General features: G+C 49.4%; 1 protein-coding gene across 2 annotated transcripts in view; it reads right to left on the bottom strand.

The window, feature by feature from the left end:
- The window catches only part of calb2a (calbindin 2a), a 103,967-nt gene that overhangs the window by 3,890 nt on the left and 77,662 nt on the right, over positions 1-22,415 (bottom strand). For both annotated transcript variants that reach the window (XM_063067364.1, XM_063067365.1), the window contains 4 exons: positions 22,318-22,373; positions 21,182-21,221; positions 4,822-4,875; positions 2,094-2,165 (listed from right to left, as the gene is read on the bottom strand). In XM_063067364.1, coding sequence (XP_062923434.1) covers positions 2,094-2,165; positions 4,822-4,875; positions 21,182-21,221; positions 22,318-22,373 — 222 coding nt within the window. The remainder of the gene's footprint in view (positions 1-2,093; positions 2,166-4,821; positions 4,876-21,181; positions 21,222-22,317; positions 22,374-22,415) is intronic.

Genomic DNA, 22,415 nt, shown 5'->3' with positions numbered 1-22,415 from the left:
GATATACATCCTTTGAAAGACAGCTGCTAGCCTGCTACTGTTGGTGAAGACCGAGATATCTACAGAGGCAAGTGAGGTAACCATGAGACCTGGCCATCCCATTAAGACGTAGGTATTTCAGGAGAGCTCCACTAACAGGGTGGGGAGGGGGCCGCAAGCCTCTATCGTAAAATGGAAGTGGTACATTGCAGAATGGGCAAATAAGGGCTCAGAGGGAGTCAGCAAATTATACACAAAGTGTAGCCGACATGTTCGGAGATAGAACCAGAACTCTCCACACCAGTGCCTCCCTCTCCTGTTACTTGGCTATCTAATACGAACAGTTGTCTGAAGCACACAAATGCCACACCTGGTTTACAGACAACTTCAGTTGCTGGAAAGCCACCATACTGAACCTAATCGCAGGTACAGTACTGCAGCAGCAGGGAGAGGGTGTTTTCAGCCAGCTAGCTGAACTGGTAACAGTCTCCTTACCACTTCAGCATGAAGCAGTCAGCTGGACCTATACACAGACTCATGGCAGTTGCCAATTGAACGACTGAGTAGATGACAGAATGGCAACAACGAAGCTGGCAGATAGAGAAGGCCTTTGTTGGGACAGGTACTTTGGAGAAAAAATCTGGGAAGCATACTAACGAGTGAAGATCAGTGTTTTCAATGCAGACACTCTCGATCCACCGCCTTTAATAATAAAGTAGACTAGATAATCCAGAAATTTCAGGTGAACACCCCTGAATTCCGTATGATGGGAGAATGGACACATAAAAAGGCTGGTCATTTGGGAGTGGATGATACGATTGAACGGGCTAAACAACAAGGTATACAAGGTTGACGTGATGAAAGAAGTTATTACTGCATGTGGTATTTGTCAGCAGGTTAAAAGAAGAGCACTCCCAGAGAAGCTGACTGCCTACATAAAAAGGGATGGCAGATCGATTACATCAGACCCCTTCCACAGCAGCAACAACAATTCAACTATTTGCTTACCATGGTTGACACCTGTTTAGGACGGTTAATGGCAATTCATTGTAGAAAAGCTGACCAGGATCACACACTGAAGGGATTGCAGAAGTTAAATAGTTATTATTGGGGACTCTCAAGAGATACAGTCAGATAATGGGTCTCAATTCTTGGGGCAAGTTGTGAAAGACTGGACTGTCAGTAGAGGAATTGTACTCTATTACTCACCCCCAAGCATCAGGGCTCATCAAAAGAATGAATGAAACAGCAGATTAGTTTATTGACACCAGCTCAAACCTTACAGTGGTGGCCTTGACAGATAACAGACACTGGATGGGGTGATGTGGAAAGGATGTTTCCAGTAGTCGTGAGTCTAAGATCTGAGGCAAAGCCCCAGAGTAAACGGATGTCCTTTTAAAATAGAGATGAGGAGGAATTTCTTCAACCAGACTGTGGTGAATCTATGGAATTTGCTGTCACAGAATGGAGGCAAGTCGTTGGGTGTATTTAGGGCAGAGTTCCTGACTGGCAAGGGGTTAAGGGTTATAGGGAGCAGGCAGGAGAATGTGATTGCGAAGAAAAGTCAATCATAATTGAATGGTGAAGCAGACTCGATGGGCTGAATGGCCTGTTTTGTGCCTATGACTTATGGTCTTATCCACAGTATCCACCAGGGGAGTGGCTGTCAGGGTGGAGTAGAGGGTTTTTTACTCTGTATCTAACACGTAGAGTATCCACCAGGGGAGTGGCTGTCAGGGTGGAGTAGAGGGTTTTTTACTCTGTATCTAACACGTAGAGTATTCACCAGGGGAGTGGCTGTCAGGGTGGAGTAGAGGGTTTTTTACTCTGTATCTAACACGTAGAGTATTCACCAGGGGAGTGGCTGTCAGGGTGGAGTAGAGGGTTTTTTACTCTGTATCTAACACGTAGAGTATTCACCAGGGGAGTGGCTGTCAGGGTGGAGTAGAGGGTTTTTTACTCTCTATCTAACACGTAGAGTATTCACCAGGGGAGTGGCTGTCAGGGTGGAGTAGAGGGTTTTTTACTCTCTATCTAACACATACAGTGACCACCAGGGAAGTGTTGTTTCGGGCAGAGCAGAGAATTGCTTGCTTCCCCGAGCAGTGACCCACCTTCTTATTTTTCTCATACAAATCTTTCAGTAATGCATCCAGCTCGTGACTGTCAATGTAACCATTTCCATCCTGAGGAAACAGAGAGAGAGCACTGGGAATCAGATGGTGAAAAACCGTTAGACAACAGCACAGTCAGAGTCCAGCCTGCAGCATTCACTAGTTTCAATGCTCACGAGATTGCAACTCCGGCCCTTCACCCAGCGACCTTTGCTTTGCAGAACACTGACAGGGTTCCTTAACCCTCAAGGACACCAACGGCTCCCGACCCCGGTTTGTCCCTCACAGTGGAGGTGAGAGCTGCTGGAGCCAGCACCCTGTCCAGAGACTGCACCTCCCTGTGTGGCTATGAGTGGATGCAAGCCCCTTCAAACCTTAAATAAACCCAGCACAGCTTTCAAACTGCCCAGGACATGTGGAAATCCATTGGATGGTGAACAGCAAGACTTACCTTTTAGCAGATTGCATAAGAACATATAAAAAAATAACATATAAGGATTCAGAATTGACTTGCCCATAGAAGGCAGAGGGTATTCATAGATGGAATACATTTTGCCTGGAGGTCGGTGACCAGTGGTGTTACACAACAATCTGTTCTGGGACCCCTGCTCTTTGTGATTTTTCTAAATGACTTGGATAAGGAAGTGGAAGTGAGGATTAGTGAATTTACAGATTATATGAAGCTCAGTCCTTTCCAGTCTCTCCTCATTAGTACAACACTCCATCCCAGCCAACTTCCTCTGCCCTAGGGAGAACAGACCTCTCCAGTCACTCCTCATAACTACAACACTCCATCCCAGCCAACTCCCTCTGCCCTAGGGAGAACAGACCTCTCCAGTCTCTCCTCATAATTACGACACTCCATCCCAGCCAACTTCCTGCCGAATCTCTGCTCCCAGGCCGATGCACAAGTTCCTGTCAATGGGGATTTCCCCAGTCTTTGCTAGGTTGCTAACTATACCATGACAAGACATCCACAGTCACTTTGGGCAAAGAAGGTAAAACCTGTTGATGTAACCATTTCTATCCTGAGGGCACTGGCAGAAACCACCTGAATGTAATGCAGTTAAAGATATTGGACACCAGGATGGTCAGAATGCATCCTGCTCTCTCATCAGCTGTCAGTGCTATGTACATCACACCTTTTTACCTGGAAATATTTGCTTTGTGGCAGTCATAAAGACAGAGTTGTACAGCACCAAACCAGGCCCTTCAGCCCACCTAATCTACTACCAGCCATACCACTGTAACACAATGCCCTTTCCCTTGTACGCAGTGTCTCGCCAGTGAAGGCCAGCATGCCAAATGGCTTGTTCACGAACCTGTCTACCTGTGGGAACTATGTACCTGTACCTGTATTCCAAGATATCTCTGCTCTGCAACGCTCCCAGGATCCTGCCACTCACGGTGCAAGTCCTGTTCTACTTCAACATTCCAAAATGCATCATTCCCACTTGTCCAACTTACATCCCATCTGCCATTTCCTTGCCCAGTTCAAAGTTCCAAGTAAAATTTATTATCAAAGTACATCCATATGTTGATCTACATCTTGTTGTAACTTTAGACAGCCATCTTCACAGCCCAATGCACCACCAGCTCCGGTGTCATCTGCACATTTACTAACCACACTACTGACATTCTCACCCAGATCATTAGTAGATATGACATACAATGGTGTACTCAGCACCAACCCCAATGACACACCACTGGTTAAAGTCCTACTCTGAAAAAGAATGATGGGGCATTTCAGCCCTCCATACACATCACCAAGAGCCTCCACGAAGGGGAAACCTTTTCTGGGATTGGACTTGACGTTGCCCCTTAATAATCTGAGGAACAAGCGCAGCAGTAGGTCGGGCGTCTACTCAATTCCTTGTACCGCAAGCCCATTTTCCCCCTTAATCTCCCCCAGCCTTAGCATCCAAAAATCTGTTGCTGTCACCCAAGGTCCCTGGCGGAAAGAATTCCTGCAGGTTCCGATCTTTTCAGTAAGGGTCTTTCTATTCAGACCTGGAATGAGTGCAGAGGAAACTTATGAGGACATTGGCAGGACTCGAGGGGCTTGGAGAGGTTGAGCAGGTTGAGACTATTTTCATTGGAGCTGAGGAGAATGAGAGGTGGGTAAAATTGAGGGGCAGAGATACAGTGAATGAGCACACTCTTTCCCGCAGTTGGGGAATCAAGAATTAGAAAGCATTGGTTTAAGATGAGAGGCAAGAGAATTAATAGGAACACTAAGGGGCAACTTTTTTATCCAGAGAGTGGTTGGTATATGGAAGCAGGTACATTAATAACATACCAAATGAACCTGGACAGTAAAGGTTTAGAGTGGTATGGGGCAAATGGGCCTAGCTTAGGTGTGAAACTGGGTGGTCATAGACCAATCAGGTTGGAGGGCCTGTTTCCATGACGATTCTATGACCTGAATGCCATCCACTTTCCCTGAGACTATGTCACTTGTTGTAATTTCTTCAAAGTTAGGAACAATCCTCTCTGCCTTTCTGAATTTTCCAGGGTTACCTTGCAAATGATGATCGAAACTCAAGCCAGCACAGAGTCATCATCACTACAATCTCATCCCTATCGTATACACTGGAGAGGGTATCTCCCATTCCTGGACTCGTCCACCTCCAGAGGTGAGAGGGGCACAGTTCGCGTGTTAAGACAGAGGTCTGCAGATCCAACAACACTTTCAATGGATAGCACGTGATCAGGAGGTGATAATTACCCTGTCATAAAATGTGAATATTGCATTGAACTCTTCTGCATTCAGTTTCATACCCTGTAAATGCAAGAAACAAAATTAGAAACATTTGACAGCACGTTTATGTCAGGTCCATTCTCCAGACCGTACTCTCCCTGTTGTCTAACCTGCTTTCACTTTTCTATCACCTTCCGCTGGTCTCACGTGCACACAGCTGGGTGAGAGAATGACCAGCCAATGCCAGGACATAGGCGAGGCCTCTCACTGTGTCTAGCGAAGGAAAGCATCAGAAAGAGGACTTTAAGGAGGATGTTCTACACTTGGCACACTATCGGGATTAAACGTGACTTGCTTCCAGTGCTGTTCTCTGTGTCTTGATGTGCATCCCAGGGTCTGAGCTGGGGTGCATGACAGGGGTGTGAGAGGTTTATGAGGAGGTGCACACTCTCTCCATTCACGCTGGCCCTTTAATCAGCTTAGTGTTCTCAGCACCTTCACTGGTCACGGTAGCTTCACCACTCAAGAAACTCAATACCATCCGGGACATCGCAGCCCATTTGACAGATACCCCATTCACAACCACTCACTCACTCCACCACCAGCACACAGTGTCAGCAGTGTGTACCGTCTGCAGGATGCACTGCAGCAACTCCCCCAGACTCCTTAGACAGCACCTTCCAAACCCACCACCTCTACCAGCTGGAAGGACAGGGACGGTAAAAGCACAGGGAACACCTCCGGCTGGAAGTCACACACCATCCTGACATGGAAATATATCACCGTTCCTTCACCATCACAGGGTCAAAACCCTGGAACTCCCTCCCTAACAGCACTGTGGGGACTGCCACACCTCAAGGGCTGCACTGGTTCAAGAAGGCAGCTCAGTATCACCTTCTCCAGGGCAACGAAGGTCGGGCTGTGCCTGTGAAGCCCACATCCATTGAATCAATAATTACAAAAAGACTTGCAGGTAAATGCAAACTAGTGAATAGGCAACATTAAACCAGTACCCTACTCATCAACCACACACACACACACACACACACACACACACACACACAGACTCGGTCTGATCAGCTTAGTCCTCCAGTCTGAACACACTGTTCTAACTCATCTGGTGAGCACTGGATCATTGGATATGACCCTGGAACAAAAGACCTGCTTTAAAATGGTGCCTGCTTGGGAGAGCAACCAGACGGTCTCTCAGTAATGAACTGCCTTAGGGCTTTTTTGGACTGCGTGAGGCCTGTGCTGGAAGGGCTGGGGGAGTAGTGAGGCTGTTCTGTGCTGTGTACTCCTGTTGGTGAGGACTTGCCTGCGTATTGACAGAGTATCCAGACTCTACAGTCTCCTTCAGCATCGGTTTCTGGCTGAATTGGCAGCTGCTGTTGCCCCCAGCCCACTGTGCACTGCCGTGCAGAGGTCGAAGGTCGAAGGTGCATGTCCTGCAGCACTCTCTGTCACACCCTGTCTACGTGTACTGTATAGTAACCCCCGTTTAGGACGTGGAGGCTTTGGAAACAGTGCAGAAGAGGTTTTACCAGGATGCTGTCTGGGTTAGAGGGCATGTGCTATCAGCAGAAGTTGGACAATCGTGGGTTGTTTTCTCAGGAGTGGCAGAGGCCTAACAGGAATTTATAACTTTATGAGAGATGTAGACAGCCAGTATCTTTTTCCCAAGGCAGAAATGTCAAGTACTTGAAGTGCAAGGGGTTAAGTTTAAAGGAAATGCACAGGGCAGGTTTTTTTTTCCACAAAGAGAGTGGTGTGGGTCTGGAACAGCTGCCAGTGGTGGAGGTGTAAGCAGGAAAGATGGTGGAGTGCAAAACGTTTTCTCATGTCACATGAATATATGAGGAATGAAAAGGAATGAAGGGACTCAGTTTAATTTGGCATCGCGTTCAGCACAGACATGGAAGCCTGTTTCTGTGCTGTACTGTTCAAAGTTCAGCGTGGATTAATTCAGTGCTCCGAATGCTGGGAAAGCATGCTCAGTCACAACACAAGTACAAAGAGGATTGTGTTTCTATCTCGTGCTATACCTGCCTGGGAGTGTTTGGTGTGGCGCAGGGAATGCAGTTTTACTTGGTGTCATACCCAGGGTTTAACTGGGACCGCATGAAGGCTAGCAGAAAGCACAACGCTTAACAGTGGAGGAGACCAAGGATCAATTCCCACTGCTGCCTGTAAGGGGTTTCTATGTTCTCCCCGTGACCGCGTGGGTTTCTGTGTTCTCGCTATGACTGCGTGGGTTTCCACGTTCTCCCCGTGACCGCGTGGGTTTCTGTGTTCTACCCGTGACTGTTTGGGTTTCCGCGTTCTCCCTATGACCGCGTGGGTTTCCGTGTTCTACCTGTGACCGTGTGGGTTTCCGTGTGCTCCCCGTGACCGCGTGGGTTTCCGTGTTGTCCCCCGTGACCGCGTGGGTTTCTGTGTTCTCCCCGTGACCACGTGGGTTTCCGTGTTCTCCCCCGTGACCACGGCGGTTTCTGTGTTCTCCCCGTGACCGTGTGGGTTCCGTGTTCTTCCCGTGACCACGTGGGTTTCTGTGTTCTCCCCGTGACCATGTGAGTTTCCGTGTTCTCCCTGTGATCGCGTGGCTTTCCGTGTTCTCCCCGTGACTCTGGCGGTTTCCGTGTTCTACCCGTGACCGTGTGGGTTTCTGTGTTCTCCCCGTGACCACGTGGGTTTCCGTGTTCTCCCCATGACTCTGGCGGTTTCTGTGTTCTACCCGTGACCGCGTGAGTTTCTGTGTTCTACCCGTGACCGCGTGGGTTTCCGTGTTCTCCCTGTGACTCTGGCGGTTTCTGTGTTCTACCCGTGACCGCGTGGTTTCCGTGTTCTCCCCATGACTCTGGTGGTTTCTGTGTTCTACCCGTGACCGCGTGAGTTTCCGTGTTCTCCCCGTGACTCTGGCGGTTTCAGTGTTCTACCCGTGACTGCGTGGGTTTCTGTGTTCTACCCGTGACCACAGCGGTTTCTGTGTTCTCCCCGTGACTCTGGCAGTTTCCATGTTCTACCTGTGACCACAGCGGTTTCTGTGTTCTCCCCGTGACTCTGGCGGTTTCCGTGTTCTACCCGTGACCGCGTGGGTTTCTGTGTTCTCCCCATGACCACGTGGGTTTCCGTGTTCTACCTGTGACCGCAGGAGTTTCCGTGCTCTCCCCATGACCGCGTGGGTTTCCACGTTCTGCCCGTGACCACAGTGGTTTCCATGTTCTCCCTGTGACCGTGTGGGTTTCCGCGTTCTGCCCGTGACCGCGTGGGTTTCCACGTTCTGCCCGTGACCACGTGGACTTCTGTGTTCTCCCCGTGACCGCAGCGGTTTCCTCTGGCTGCCCCAGTTTCCTGCCACAGCCCAAAGACGTACCGGTCGGTCATTGTAAATTGTCCTGCATTCAGCTAGCATTAAATTGGTGGGGTGTTGGGTAGCACGGTTTGATGGGCAGAAGGGCCTACTTCGTGCTGTATCTCAATAACTAAATAAAATAAAACACCGGCCCAGAGGTACACAGTGAATTGCACGAGAGGTATTTAAATAAAAACACTGGCCCAGAGGTATACAGTGTATCGCACGAGAGGCATTTAAATAAAAACACAGGCCCAGAGGTAAACGGCAGGCATTTCATCTGCTGCCTCCCTATCCCGGAAGTGTCTGAGTGGAGGGAAGTTTATCTGCTAGTGCATCCTGTGCTGTTCTTGTCCTCCTGAGTCTTTCATTCAAGAGTGCAAGGGGAATTTTTCTCATTTTAATCTACACTGAACTACCCAGAGGATGTTTGATGAGACACAGGCAGTGTCACTTGGCATTGAATCCCATGAGTTTTAAATGCTAATACAGAGCTGGAGATGAGACTACTTGATCCAACTGTTGAGAGTGAACAGTGAACAAACGGTTAATAGAGAGAGCCCTCTGCATCTATTCATCCTGACCAGTGTAGTACAGATTGCAGCTGGACGAGCCCTGCTTCAGTTTGAGGAAGGTCTGCTCTGATTATTGGAATGGGTCTGATTAAATGTCCACGGCCATCCTGATGTCTCCTACTCCCTGTTGCCCACCCAACATCTGAGTGACACAGGCTGGTTGAAGCAGCTTTGCTTGGCATGAACTCTGCCCTGGGGCAGTGCATGAGGGGATTCTCGAGACTAGATTCTATGCTGTACCTGTACCTGCCCTCCAGTGTGTTCAATGGGAGACAGGCGAGGGAATTCGTTCGTAACATTTGGCAATGTGGAGAGTGTTTTACTGTATTGAACCCCAGAACTTCAAGATAGGTAGGTGCTGAGGGATTAGGAGAGAATATAAAGTGATATAAAGAATATAAAGTTTTGGAGCGTAGAAGGTTGAGGGGGGACTTGATAGAGGTATTTAAAATTATGAGGGGGATTGATAGAGTTGACGTGGATAGGCTTTTTCCATTAAGAGTGGGGGAGATTCAAACAAGAGGACATGAGTTGAGAGTTAAAGGACAAAAGTTTAGGGGTAACATGAGAGGGAACTTGTTTACTCAGAGAGTGGTAGCTGTGTGGAACGAGCTTCCAGCAGAAGTGGTAGAGGCAGGTTCAATGTTGTCGCTTGAAGTTAAATTGGACAGCTATATGGACAGGAAAGGAATGGAGGGTTATGGGCTGAGTGCCAGTCGGTGGGACTAGGTGAGAGTAAGAGTTCGGCACGGACTAGAAGGGCCGAGATGGCCTGTTTCCGTGCTGTAATTGTTACATGGTTATATGGTTAAGGGAGATAGAGACAGAGAAGAAGAGGAGGAAGATAAAAGGAGAGATATTAAAAGAAAAAGAGAGGAGGGGTAAAAGAGAGAAAGAAAGAGAAGAGGTTGAATAAAAGAATGAACAAGATTCAGGTACACAAATGCAAAGACAGGCAGGATGAAAGAATAGAAGAGGATTCAAGAGGTGTGAGAGAGGGGGAGCAAGAGAAGGGGGGGGGTGTAGAGATCACCCCACACTAAGACAGGGAAGGATAGAGAGACAGAGAAGAAACGTGGGAAATGCAGACAGGGAGCAGGAGGATGGCGGCTGGGCAAGGGGTTGGACTGAAGAAACACTCACGTACAAATATTAACACACAAAACATATGAACAGGTACACACTCACACACACACTGACTTCTGCACGCACAGCTGGTTAATCTGAAGCTGACAGTCCTGCAGGCAACTCCTGGATGCAGAAACAAACTGAGCCCACTGCCTCGGTTCCCGGTTTGAGGGCCTACTTTCTGCTGCTGTCTATGGGTGACAAAGCTGCAACTGGCTTGGAGAGGCAGAAACTTGCCCAGAAACTCCATCTACATCCCACAGAACAGAATGTTATCAAATACCTGACCACATGGAGGGATGGAAAAAATGAACACACTATCTACCATACATGGTCCATTTAGCACTGTTTGTGTGTAAAATACAGTAAGTGGCTGTTTTCACATCACCTGCACACTGTTACAGAGAGGTGTGGCTACAGCATTGTTAATATGCCAAAGTTAGCTGAATGACTTATGGATTAGTTAGCAACAGAGTTAGAAAGGTTGTGATATTCATAAAAGCCACATCATTTTGTATTGCGAGAGAGAGGGAACCACACAGGAACAGGGGGAATTGTGAAAAGTGTGTTCTTAGCTGAAGAGCTTCAAAACCACAGTTCCCAGCAAAGGCCAAGGATTATGATGGGGTGGGTTGGGAAGCATTAGTCTCAGATGAGATGGACACACCATGCCGGTTGGAATGAGGGCCTGGTGGAACAGTCAGATCAATGAGGTGGTGTCACCAGGGTGGGCTTACCTGGATCAATTGCCTAAGCAGGACAGGCCGAAGTCACTTGAGTAGGGTCGGAGACAAGGAGTCACACTACATTACCTAATGGAGGAAGGGCTGGTTAGACATCTGCTTGTTTATAATTGCTTTGCTCAGTGGGTTAAGGGACTGGGTTAGTGATGGACAGGGAGCTCTGATCCAGCCCTGTGAGAAGAGGCTGCCACCTGGAAAAAGAGTAACAGGCAGGCGGCTCAGTGGGAGGACACGCTCGATGAAATGAAGACCAAGCAAGAGACGGCTGCCAACGTCACAGTACCATCCAACTGAGCAATCATTTATTCCACTAGTCACTAAGGTAACCACCATTCTTGGTGGACCAATAAAATTGCTCTGTCCCTTCCAATAAACATGTACTGGAAGAACTCTGCAGGTCAGGCAGCATCTCTGGAGGGAAATGGATAGATGACACTTTGGGTTATGATCCTTCCTCTGGGCATCTCTGCTCTGTCTGGGACCAGTTCTGTTATTTAACCTTCCAGGTAAACTGCATTCCTGATGTTTGCCTTGTACCTGACCCAGGCCTTAACTAGAGGGGTGACCTATGCTGGAATATCACTTAAAGGGGCAGACCAACCTCACCTTAATCACCAGGTACCTGGCATCTCAGTCCGACCTCACCTTGACCAGAGGTGCCTTGTGTCTCAGTCCAACCTCACCCTGACAAGGTTCCTGGCATCTCAGTCCAACCTCATCTTGACAAGGTGCCTGGCATCTCAGTCAAACCTCACCTTGGCCAATAGGTGTCTGCTGTCTCTGCTCAACCTCACCCTGGCCACAAGGTACCTTCTGTCTCAGTCCAACTTCACCTTGACCAGAGGCGCATTGTGTCTCAGTCAAACCTCACCCTGACAAGGTGCCTGGCATCTCAGTCAAACCTCACCCTGACAAGGTGCCTGGCATCTCAGTCAAAACTCACCCCGGCCACAAGGTACCTTCTGTCTCAGCCCAACTTCGCCTTGACCACAAGGTGCCTGCTATCTCAGTCCAACCTCACCTTGACAAGGTTCCTGGCATCTCAGTCAAACCTCACCTTGGCCAATAGGTGCCTGCTATCTCAGTCCAAACTCACTTTGACCACAAGGTGCTTGTGACTCAGTCAAACCTCACCTTGGCCAATATATGTCTGCTGTCTCTGCCCAACCTTACCCTGGCCACAAGATGCCTGGCGTACCAGGGATTTACCCTTTATCAGACAGCTTCCTCTCTCCCAGCCTATGCCTCCTGCTGCCAATGTCCTCCGACCCTTGATCGACCTTCAACCCCTCACAACCCACTGATGCATCGCTCATCTCTTTGACTGATGACCTACCATACCCCAGTCGCAAGTATCCCTTCCTCCATTGTTGCCCTGCTCCCACCAGCATTTTCTCCTCCAAGATCATTTCCCTGAAAGGCACATCCTGACTCTTCCCCAACATCTGAAAACTCCCTGCTGCAGCCCATGGATTTCCAATCTCTGAATCCTGTGGGATGAAAAGAGCTTTCAGCCTAAACTGTCTGGTTCCATGTGCGAGCCCCTTCCATTGCATACAACAGCCAGCACCAGACTAGGCTGGTGCCCTCGCACACAGCTGTAGATTGACCTGTGTCTGTCACTGTGACAGCCTGGCATTGGCTTCTTATTTACTTAGCTAGTCCTGACATCTGTAAACACCTAGTCAGAGATCTACCTGACACACACACCACCAGGTCACCCATTCCAAAAGTCATCGAGCTGTGTCACGTCACCAGCTGATTACACATGCTGAGAGTTTTTTGGTCCGAGTTTTGCTTATTAAAATACCTGAGTTCCATTCGGGGAGGTTCAGTACTGTTGAATTTCACAGCAGCAACTCAGGTTCAATTCCAATGCTGCCTGTAAGCAGTTTGTCCACTGTCCCCGTGACCGTGTGGGTCTGTCCATTGTCCCTGTGGCTGCGTGACCCTGTCCACGTCCCCGTGACCGTGTGGGTCTGTTCACTGTCCCTGTGGCTGCGTGACCCTGTCCACGTCCCCGTGACCGTGTGGGTCTGTCCACGTCCCCGTGACCGTGTGGGTCTGTCCATTGTCCCTGTGGCTGCGTGACCCTGTCCACGTCCCCGTGACCGTGTGGGTCTGTTCACTGTCCCCGTGACCGTGTGGGTCTGTCCATTGTCCCTGTGGCTGCATGACCCTGTCCACGTCCCCGTGACCGTGTGGGTCTGTTCACTGTCCCTGTGGCTGCGTGACCCTGTCCACGTCCCCGTGACCGTGTGGGTCTGTCCATTGTCCCTGTGGCTGCGTGACCCTGTCCACGTCCCCGTGACCGTGTGGGTCTGTTCACTGTCCCCGTGACCGTGTGGGTCTGTCCATTGTCCCTGTGGCTGCGTGACCCTGTCCACGTCCCCGTGACCGTGTGGGTCTGTTCATTGTCCCCGTGACCGTGTGGGTCTGTCCATTGTCCCTGTGGCTGCGTGACCCTGTCCACGTCCCCGTGACCGTGTGGGTCTGTTCACTGTCCCCGTGACCGTGTGGGTCTGTCCATTGTCCCTGTGGCTGCGTGACCCTGTCCACGTCCCCGTGACCGTGTGGGTCTGTTCATTGTCCCCGTGACCGTGTGGGTCTGTCCATTGTCCCTGTGGCTGCGTGACCCTGTCCACGTCCCCGTGACCGTGTGGGTCTGTTCACTGTCCCCGTGACCGTGTGGGTCTGTCCATTGTCCCTGTGGCTGCGTGACCCTGTCCACGTCCCCGTGACCGTGTGGGTCTGTTCACTGTCCCCGTGACCGTGTGGGTCTGTCCGTTGTCCCCGTGACCGTGTGGGTCTGTTCACTGTCCCCGTGACCGTGTGGGTCTGTCCGTTGTCCCCGTGACCGCATGGGTTTCCTCTGGGTGCTCCAGTTTCCTCCCACAGTCCAAAACGTACCGGTTAGGAGGTTAATTGGTCACAAGGTGTAGTTGAGCGGTGCAGGCTTGTTGGATCGGCAGGACCTGATGTGTTGTATCGTGAAATAAATATATTTATTCTTTCCCCAGACAGCGCTGACTAAGATCTGTCTCTGATTATTGGACTCAATACTGAATACAACAAATCTATTATTACTGGGATCATCTGCATTCTGCGAATTAAGAAAAATGATGCTGTTTCTGGTCCTTGCTGTTCAGCTCATTGTATCCATGTTAATCTCATCATTCCCATCCCCCTATATCTCTCAGCTTCCCATCATTCCCATTCCCCTGTATCTCAGCTTCCCATCATTCCCAATTCCCTATATCTCTCAGCTTCCCATCATTCCTGTTCCCCTGTATCTCAGCTTCCCATCATTCCCATATATCTCTCAGCTTCCCATCATTCCCATACCCCTGTATCTCAGCTTCCCATCATTCCCAATTCCCTATATCTCTCAGCTTCCCATCATTCCTGTTCCCCTGTATCTCACCTTCCCATCATTCCCATATATCTCTCAGCTTCCCATCATTCCCATTCCCCTGTATCTCAGCTTCCCATCATTCCCAATTCCCTATATCTCTCAGCTTCCCATCATTCCTGTTCCCCTGTATCTCAGCTTCCCATCATTCCCATATATCTCTCAGCTTCCCATCATTCCCATTCCCCTGTATCTCAGCTTCCCATCATTTCCATTCCCATGCATCTCTCAGCTTCCCATCATTCGCATTCCCCTATATCTCTCAGCTTCCCATCAGTCCCAATCCTTTTGTATTCCTGCAGCTTACTGTTTCTCACACAGTTCCCCTGTGATTATTTTGCCATGTATTGAAACTGGGGCCAATTAACCCATCAACCTACATGAGGACAGGAAACCGGGGCCATGGGGGTGCCCTACATGGTCCGAGGGAGATCGTCGCAAACTGCACGAGAGAACACCCGAGGTGAGGATCGAACCAGGGTCTGTGAGCCAGCAGCAGTGCACGGCCCCTCTTATTCTGCCCAATTGTCATTTCCCTCCATGTCTGAGGCTAAAGAGCAGCACTGGTAATCTCAGTGTTGTGTTTAACCCCAGATACATCTGCTCCATCACCAAGTCAAATCAGGGCCCACATTTAATTTCACCCCTTCTCATCCACACCTTTGTCATCTCCAGGCTGACAGCTCCAGTGTTCCTCCATCTTCTCCCTTCTTAAATACGGCTTATCTGAGACTCTTGGCCCACATCAACTCCTGTGATTGACAAATTATTCTGATTTCCGGTCTCCCCCAAGCCCAGTGTCACTCCACATCCCTCAACTCCCTCTAGTTCTACACTCCTCCTTACTTCTGTGAAACTCCAACTGTGCCCACATTTTAAACAGCTCCTCTACCCATACCTTGTGCCAGCTCAAAAGTTCCATCCCTAATCCTCTCTACTTCACCAGCTTTTTTAAGACTATACTAGAACTTGCAATCTTTAGGCCCTCTGAAGTGTTACCTTGTTTGAGGTTTATTGTCTGGAGTTTTATAAGGAAGATGCATCGCATGGTTACAGATTTGTCATAAGTAAACGGTTCCATGTGAGATTTCTGGTCTCTCCATTAATTTTTTTATGAATAATAGAAGTCCCAATAGCAAGATATTACATTTATTATTAGTTGTGCCTAAAAGGTTTCTTCACCATTAAGAAAGAGCTAAACTTTCTTCCCATTAAGATTTTTCCACCGCACACTCGAATTTACCGAACAAGCATCACAAAAGATGAAGAGATGCAGGCTTATAAAGAAGTGAAAGAAAGCCAAAGGAAATTGAGACTCCTTAAAATACTGAACTTATTCACGTTGAAGTTGAATGGGGTCAGACGTGAGGGGGCAGATCCCTGGAAAGGGAGGGGGAAGATGGATTGAGACAGAGGAGACCAAGTGAAACACGAATTCTGTTCCAAGTCCTGAGGGTGGTTGAGGCGGAATGGACAGAGGTCCAGCGAACAGGCGTAGAATGGCTTCAGAAACAGGGTGCCGGGGTGCTGGATGAACAAAAGATTGAAATATTGGATAGGGGTGGATTAAGAGCCGTAAGGATGAATAGAAACAGGATGAAAGTTCAGGGAACGTGTAGAAGATAGAAGTGAATAGAAATAGACTTGCAGAGTGGCTGGGGGAATGAGGGAAGATGGGGCAGTGTTCTGGGGAAAGATGGGAAGTGGGGTAGGGGTCTGGGGGAATTTGGGAGATGGGCAGGGGTATAGGGGATGTTGGGAACTAGGGAAGGATTCTGGGGGACGATGGGAGTTGGGTCAGCGGTCTGGGGGGTGATGGGAAGTAGGGAAAGATTCTGGGGGATGATGGGAGTTGAGTCAGCGGTCTGGGGGACGATGGGAGTTGGGTCAGTGGTCTGGGGGGTGATGGGAAGTAGGGAAAGATTCTGGGGGATGATGGGAGTTGAGTCAGCGGTCTGGGGGACGATGGGAGTTGGGTCAGTGGTCTGGGGGGTGATGGGAAGTAGGGAAAGATTCTGGGGGATGATGGGAGTTGAGTCAGCGGTCTGGGGGACGATGGGAGTTGGGTCAGCGGTCTGGGGGATGATGGGAGTTGAGTCAGCGGTCTGGGGTACGATGGGAGTTGGTTCAGTGGTCTGGGGGGTGATGGGAAGTAGGGAAAGATTCTGGGGGATGATGGGAGTTGAATCAGCAGTCTGGGGGACGATGGGAGTTGGGTCAGCGGTCTGGGGGATGATGGGAGTTGGGTCAGCGGTCTGGGGGACGATGGGAGTTGGGTCAGTGGTCTGGGGGGTGATGGGAAGTAGGGAAAGATTCTGGGGGATGATGGGAGTTGAATCAGCAGTCTGGGGGACGATGGGAGTTGGGTCAGCGGTCTGGGGGACGATGGGAGTTGGGTCAGCGGTCTGGGGGGTGATGGGAAGTAGGGAAAGATTCTGGGGGACGATGGGAGTTGAGTCAGCGGTCTGGGGGACGATGGGAGTTGGGTCAGCGGTCTGGGGGATGATGGGAAGTGGGACAGCGAAGAACATAGGAAAAAGGCTAAACTCGTTGAACTGGCTATGCAGCTCGCAAGGCAGCAAATTATCAACAACTTTTCTTGGATGCATGAACACACAGTAAAACAGAGATATTCATGAAAACAAAAACTCAAACACAAACACTGCAACACAGGTGACATCAGTTGTTAATATGGAATGTTGTAAGTGAAATTAAAATCACCTTAGCACTGAAACTTACCTTTGATCCTCTGTCATCCTGAGAGTAAAATAGAACTTCATCAATTTTTTACGCATGTCATTTAAGTTTTACCTGTAAATAGCTTTGTCCTTCATGATGGAAACAAGTTAATTAATTATTCTATATGTTCTGTGTTTTTATAAATGTGTGGGCAGTTGGTGCTGGGAAATGAAACACTGTTTGCCTGAGCCACCCATGGGTCTGTCCACAGAGGGCAGGTACAGGCTAAGGCTCCCCTGAGTCTGTCACAGAGGGCAGGTACAGGCCAAGGCTCCCCTGAGTCTGTCACAGAGGGCAGGTACAGGCCAAGGCTCCCCTGAGTCTGTCACAGAGGGCAGGTACAGGCCAAGGCTCCCCTGAGTCTGTCACAGAGGGCAGGTACAGGCCAAGGCTCCCCTGAGTCTGTCACAGAGGGCAGGTACAGGCCAAGGCTCCCCTGAGTCTGTCACAGAGGGCAGGTATAGGCCAAGGCTCCCCTGAGTCTGTCACAGAGGGCAGGTACAGGCCAAGGCTCCCCTGAGTCTGTCACAGAGGGCAGGTACAGGCCGAGGCTCCCCTGAGTCTGTCACAGAGGGCAGGTACAGGCCGAGGCTCCCCTGAGTCTGTCACAGAGGGCAGGTACAGGCCAAGGCTCCCCTGAGTCTGTCACAGAGGGCAGGTACAGGCCAAGGCTCCCCTGAGTCTGTCACAGAGGGCAGGTACAGGCCAAGGCTCCCCCAGCAGTGACCCTTCTGGCGTCGTTCTGACCACATCTGCTCCACTCTGTGAACAATTTCACTTAGCAGCCATTTGGTGGCGCTCTTGAGACTGCACAGATTCTTTAGTGGGCGTGACACACTTTCAGGAAACCAGCGATATGAGGAGACCACCGTTTCTAAATTTACAGGAATTCTGACATCATGGATGGAAAAGCCACAGTTACATGGTCCAGACTCATTCACAACAGCCGTTTCCCAGTTAGTTGGAGAATAACTCATTAAACTGAGCCACTGTCAGATCAGGGGCAGAGGAAAAGGGGGAGAGTCCACAGCCTCTCAAGCCCATCTAGAGTTTCCTGCTAATTTTTGGCCTAGGTCCAAGCTTATCTTTGCCACACACCTTTCAGTCTGCTTAGCAAAAGCCTACTAGCCTGAGATCTTCAACCCATGCGTAATTGTGCCGTTGATGCACTGAAACTGACACCACCCCAGCAACAGAGCACTACAGACCAGCTGATGGACTGCACAGACTTCGTGTCTTCCTTGTGCAGTCTTTACTTTTTACGCTGTCTGGTATCATTTTAAGTACAATTTATGTTCTGTGTGCTGTCTGTGTCTGTGGTGCTGTTGCAAGCATGTTTTTAACCATACTTGTGCACACTTGAGTTTGAAAGCCTGTGGAAGTGTCTTCCCAACTTCATTCCTAGAAGACCCAGCTTTTAGCCTCTGCCCCTGGTCCAAGACTCCACATCTAATAGAAACTATCTCTTCTTATCTAAAAGTTGATTTGAATATGGTTGATTTAAAAGAATGTGTTATCCTGAGTAGGCTAACACATCCTTTTAAATCAACTCTAATTAAATCCACTTTCAAATTAATCTTAGACATAAGAAATTCTACAGATACTGGAAATCTTTAGCAACACGCACAAAATGCTTGAGGAACTCAGCAGGTCATGCAGCATCTCTGAAGGGAAATAAACAGTCGATACTTTGGGCCAAGACCCTTCACCGGGGCTGGAAAGGAAGACGGCAGATACCAGAATAGGAAGGTAGGTGGAGGGGGAGGTGATAGCCCTCATTTCTACCACTCACCTACATGACAGTGCACTACCAGCCCGCAAGTCTCTTTGGGATGTGGGAGGATGCTGGAGCACCAGGAGGGAGGCCAGCGAGAGCGTGCAAACTCCACACAGATAGTGCCAAAGCTCAGGATTGAGCTGGGACTCTTGGAGCTGAGGCAGCAGCCCTGCAGAGTTGTGCCATCCTGATGCCCTGCAGAGTTTTGCCACCCCAATGCCCTGCAGAATTGTGGCACCCCGATGCCCTGCAGGGTGCAGCAGAGTTGTGCCACTCCGATGCCCTGCAGAGTTGTGCCACCCCGATGCCCTGCAGAGTTGTGCCACCCCGATGCCCTGCAGAGTGCAGAATTGTGCCACCCCGATGCCCTGCAGAGTGCAGAATTGTGCCACCCCGATGCCCTGCAGAGTGCAGCAAAGTTCTGTGGGCATCAGAGACAAAGCAGAGCCAGTACCTGTCCCCAGCTGGAAAATGGGGATGGGTTTCATTTCCCAGCACACACATCCTCTTCTAGATGGAAGTAAAAGCAACAAAAGTAAATGGAACACAGCAGAGACATTGAACAGACACAAAACAACACACAGACGTAAACAACCTGCTGCCTCTGATGGACATCGAACTCGCCTCTGAGATAGGGAGCCATCACACAGTGGAACCGGCGGCAGCCAGCGGCTTTAAGGGAGCCAGGGGTGGTGACAGAAGGATCCGTCGAAGATGATGGTAGAGAGCTGGTGAAATGGCGAAGCTTGAGAGCGCGTGGTGATTGAAGAGGGAGTGAAGGGTGAAAGGGGGCTAGCAGGTTAAGATGCACAAGGCACCAGGACTAGCTGTGTTCAAACACACTGCCACAAAATGGGCCAGGATGATCATGTAGAAATGTGAAAATAATAAATAAATACAGTGGCAAAAGCAGCAGGAAGTTTGGACAATGAGTTGGACCAGAAGTTAGCTAATTGACTCTTTCAAGAGCAGAGACCTGCGTTGACTGGGGAAGGTGGGGGAAAGGAAAGCTGAACATGGAGATAATGAGGGCAGTGCACAGGGTGGTTACAGTGGAGTGGTCCTTGTTATACAAATTTGAAACCAGGATTAAAGAGGGTCCAAATCAGCCCAGTAACACCTTCACCCCAGTGAGGAGGCAGGATGGAAAGCCAGCTGGAGAATCAGAGGGACAATCTTTGAACATCCTGACTGGTATTTAACATTCCAATTGATCTTCAAGCTGACTTTAACGGGTTGACAACCCAGCACAAGTGATGGAGTCAAGGAAGCTCCCCAGTTGGTGCCTGAGAGCCGACCTGTGCTTAGCTAACGTTGCTGAGGTTAGCTGCTGTGTGTAGGTGAGAGGTAGCCAAGGAGGATGTTAACTGCTGACCCTTACAGGATATCCCAGCTGTATCTGGGGTCAGAGGTTTCAACAAGGGACTGGACAATACCATGGCTGTACTTGCAGTACTGAGAGCAGTTTTGGGCCTCACATCTAAGAAAGCATGTGCTGGCACTAGAGAGAGACCAGAGAAGGTTCATGAGAATGATTCTGGGAAACGAAAGGGTTAATGTATATGGAGTGATTGATGGCTCTGGGGCTGTACTCGATGAAGTTTAGAAGAACGAGAGGGAATCTCATTGAAACCTATAGTATAATGAAAGGCCGAGATAGAGTGGACGTGGAACGGATGTTTCCTATAGTGGGGAAGTCTAGGACCAGAGAGCACAGACTCAGAATACAAGGACAGCTCTTTAGAACAGAGATGAGGAGGAATTTCTTCAGCCAGAAGCTGGTGAATCATTGCCACGGACGGCTGTGGAGTCCAAGTCATTGAGTATATTTAAAGCGGAGGGTGATAGGTTTTTGACTAGTCAGGGTATCAAAGGTTACAGGGAGAAGGCAGGAGAATGGGGTTGACAGGGATAATAAATCAGCTGTGATAGAACGGCAGAGCAGATTAAACAGTCTGAATAGCCCAATTCTCCTCCAACGTCTTATGGTTATGAAGGGCCGGTGGTGGGATGCGAAAGGCTGACGGGTCAAAGACCATGAAGAGCTCTGCAAGGACACAAACTGATCATGTCTGGCAGTAAAAGTCAGACAGGACCTCTAGGCAGAGGCTGCTGGGCTGAAGGGAAGATGGGAGCTGAAATGCAGCAAGCAGCAGTGGAGCTGATGATTTTAGAGCCGTCGTGAGTCTGACCACGGGCATTCCTGGTCACAGGCCACAGGCCCGTTGGCCAGTCACTTCAAAGGTCATTGAGGAATGGTCCGCCATGTCATTTCTTTGGCCTACCACGAGGAACAGGAAGGGTACATACTGTACTCCCCGGTAGCCCACCAAGTAAATGAAGCGCAGGGTTTCAGTGAAATGTACTGACCAAGGCGGGAGATTCGTTAATTCTCTAACCCAGGTTTAGTTGGGAGAGCTCAGAAGGGTGTTGGGGTGACAACACTGAATGATACCATGGTGAAGACTGGTGAGGCAGCTGCTGTCCGGCGCTGGACACTGGGAAGGGACAGGGCAGAGAGCATCGGCACTCACGGCCTGGGCATACAGATGCAGGCTGGGTGAACAGGTGGCATTCCAAGTGGCTGGCACTGCACACTCAGCAAGATATCGACTTCAGTGAGAGGGAGGAGAGCTGGAGGAAAGAGTTCAGCACACTTACCTGGAACTTTAGCAAAAAATTTTCCTGAACAGGTAATAGACTAAAGGGAGTAAAAAGAAAGAATCAGTCTTAAAAAAATATACCAGTGTTTGATCCCTAAATATCAGCCCATTTATATAATAAAGGACCTCCCCAGTTTACCGATGCTCTATCTGCAATCCGTACACATCAACGAACATCTGCGTCATCGGTGGGATGGTTGGGGATGGATTTACTGATCGAGGCCCTGCAGGCACCTCTTCCAGGTGGAAACTCAGTTCATGACAGTGTATCTGACTTGCAAATTATCCAGGATACTAACAGTTCACAAGAACAGAAGCCAGCCATGACCTGGGGAGGATCTGTACACTTTGCCATTAACACCAAAAGATCAGCACGAATACAAGATGCAATAATCAACATAATGTGACCAGCTTTACACAGCAAATGTTGATGTGATGCCAACCCAATCATCTTTTTCTGATGTAGCTGTTGTAGAATGTGAGCTGACTTGTGTGCTGGGTCTTTAAATGCCAGAGCAAGGTTCCAAAGGGCAGTTCACACCCTCAGCACCTCCTGGCATGGATGGATTGTACCAAAACAAATCTGGATTGATTGCTGAGATCTCCTGTATTCAAATCCAGCAGCCCCCAGTGACTCTCGTACCTCCTGAATCTCCCACACCCTCCAACAGCCTCAGTTTTTTGACAGGTTGAGACCTCTCGCTCAACATAAGTAAAACGTGAAATGAGTTAATTTACAGCTGCAGTACAGTGCAAAGACATGGTATTATAATACTTTGTGCCTTACCCTACAATGGACTTCTTTGTTTGAAATGTTTTCTCTCTTAAATCATTTTGTATAATTCCTGTTGAATTTTTTTCCGGTGAGCATGCTGTCTCTGTTTCCATGTGCCTGTGATGCTCCCTGAAGCCAGTGTTTCATTGCACCTCTGCACGCACACACGTAGCTGTGCACAGGACAATAAACTTCGACTGTTCTTTAAAAACTTTTGGTGTCATGTGACCTACAGGATACGATGAACCAGCCCCTCAATCTTACCTCACCTTGAAGACTGCCCATCAGGGCTAGTCACACCCTCCCATCCTCACCCCCATTCCACTGACAGCATGTCAGATCCTGAGCAGCCATCTCACCGTGCCATCTCTGAGAGCCCCAGCTTCCCATCGCCATTTGTGTCAAACATCTTCAGCTGCAAAGGAAGAAGACAAAGGCCTGGTGACTGATTCCTGTG

The sequence above is a fragment of the Mobula hypostoma genome, chromosome 14 (genome assembly GCF_963921235.1).
Source record: "Mobula hypostoma chromosome 14, sMobHyp1.1, whole genome shotgun sequence".
Classification (NCBI taxonomy): Eukaryota; Metazoa; Chordata; class Chondrichthyes; order Myliobatiformes; family Myliobatidae; genus Mobula; species Mobula hypostoma.
Note: the sequence above shows the minus strand (reverse complement) of the source record. Positions and strands in the feature narration are given on the sequence as shown.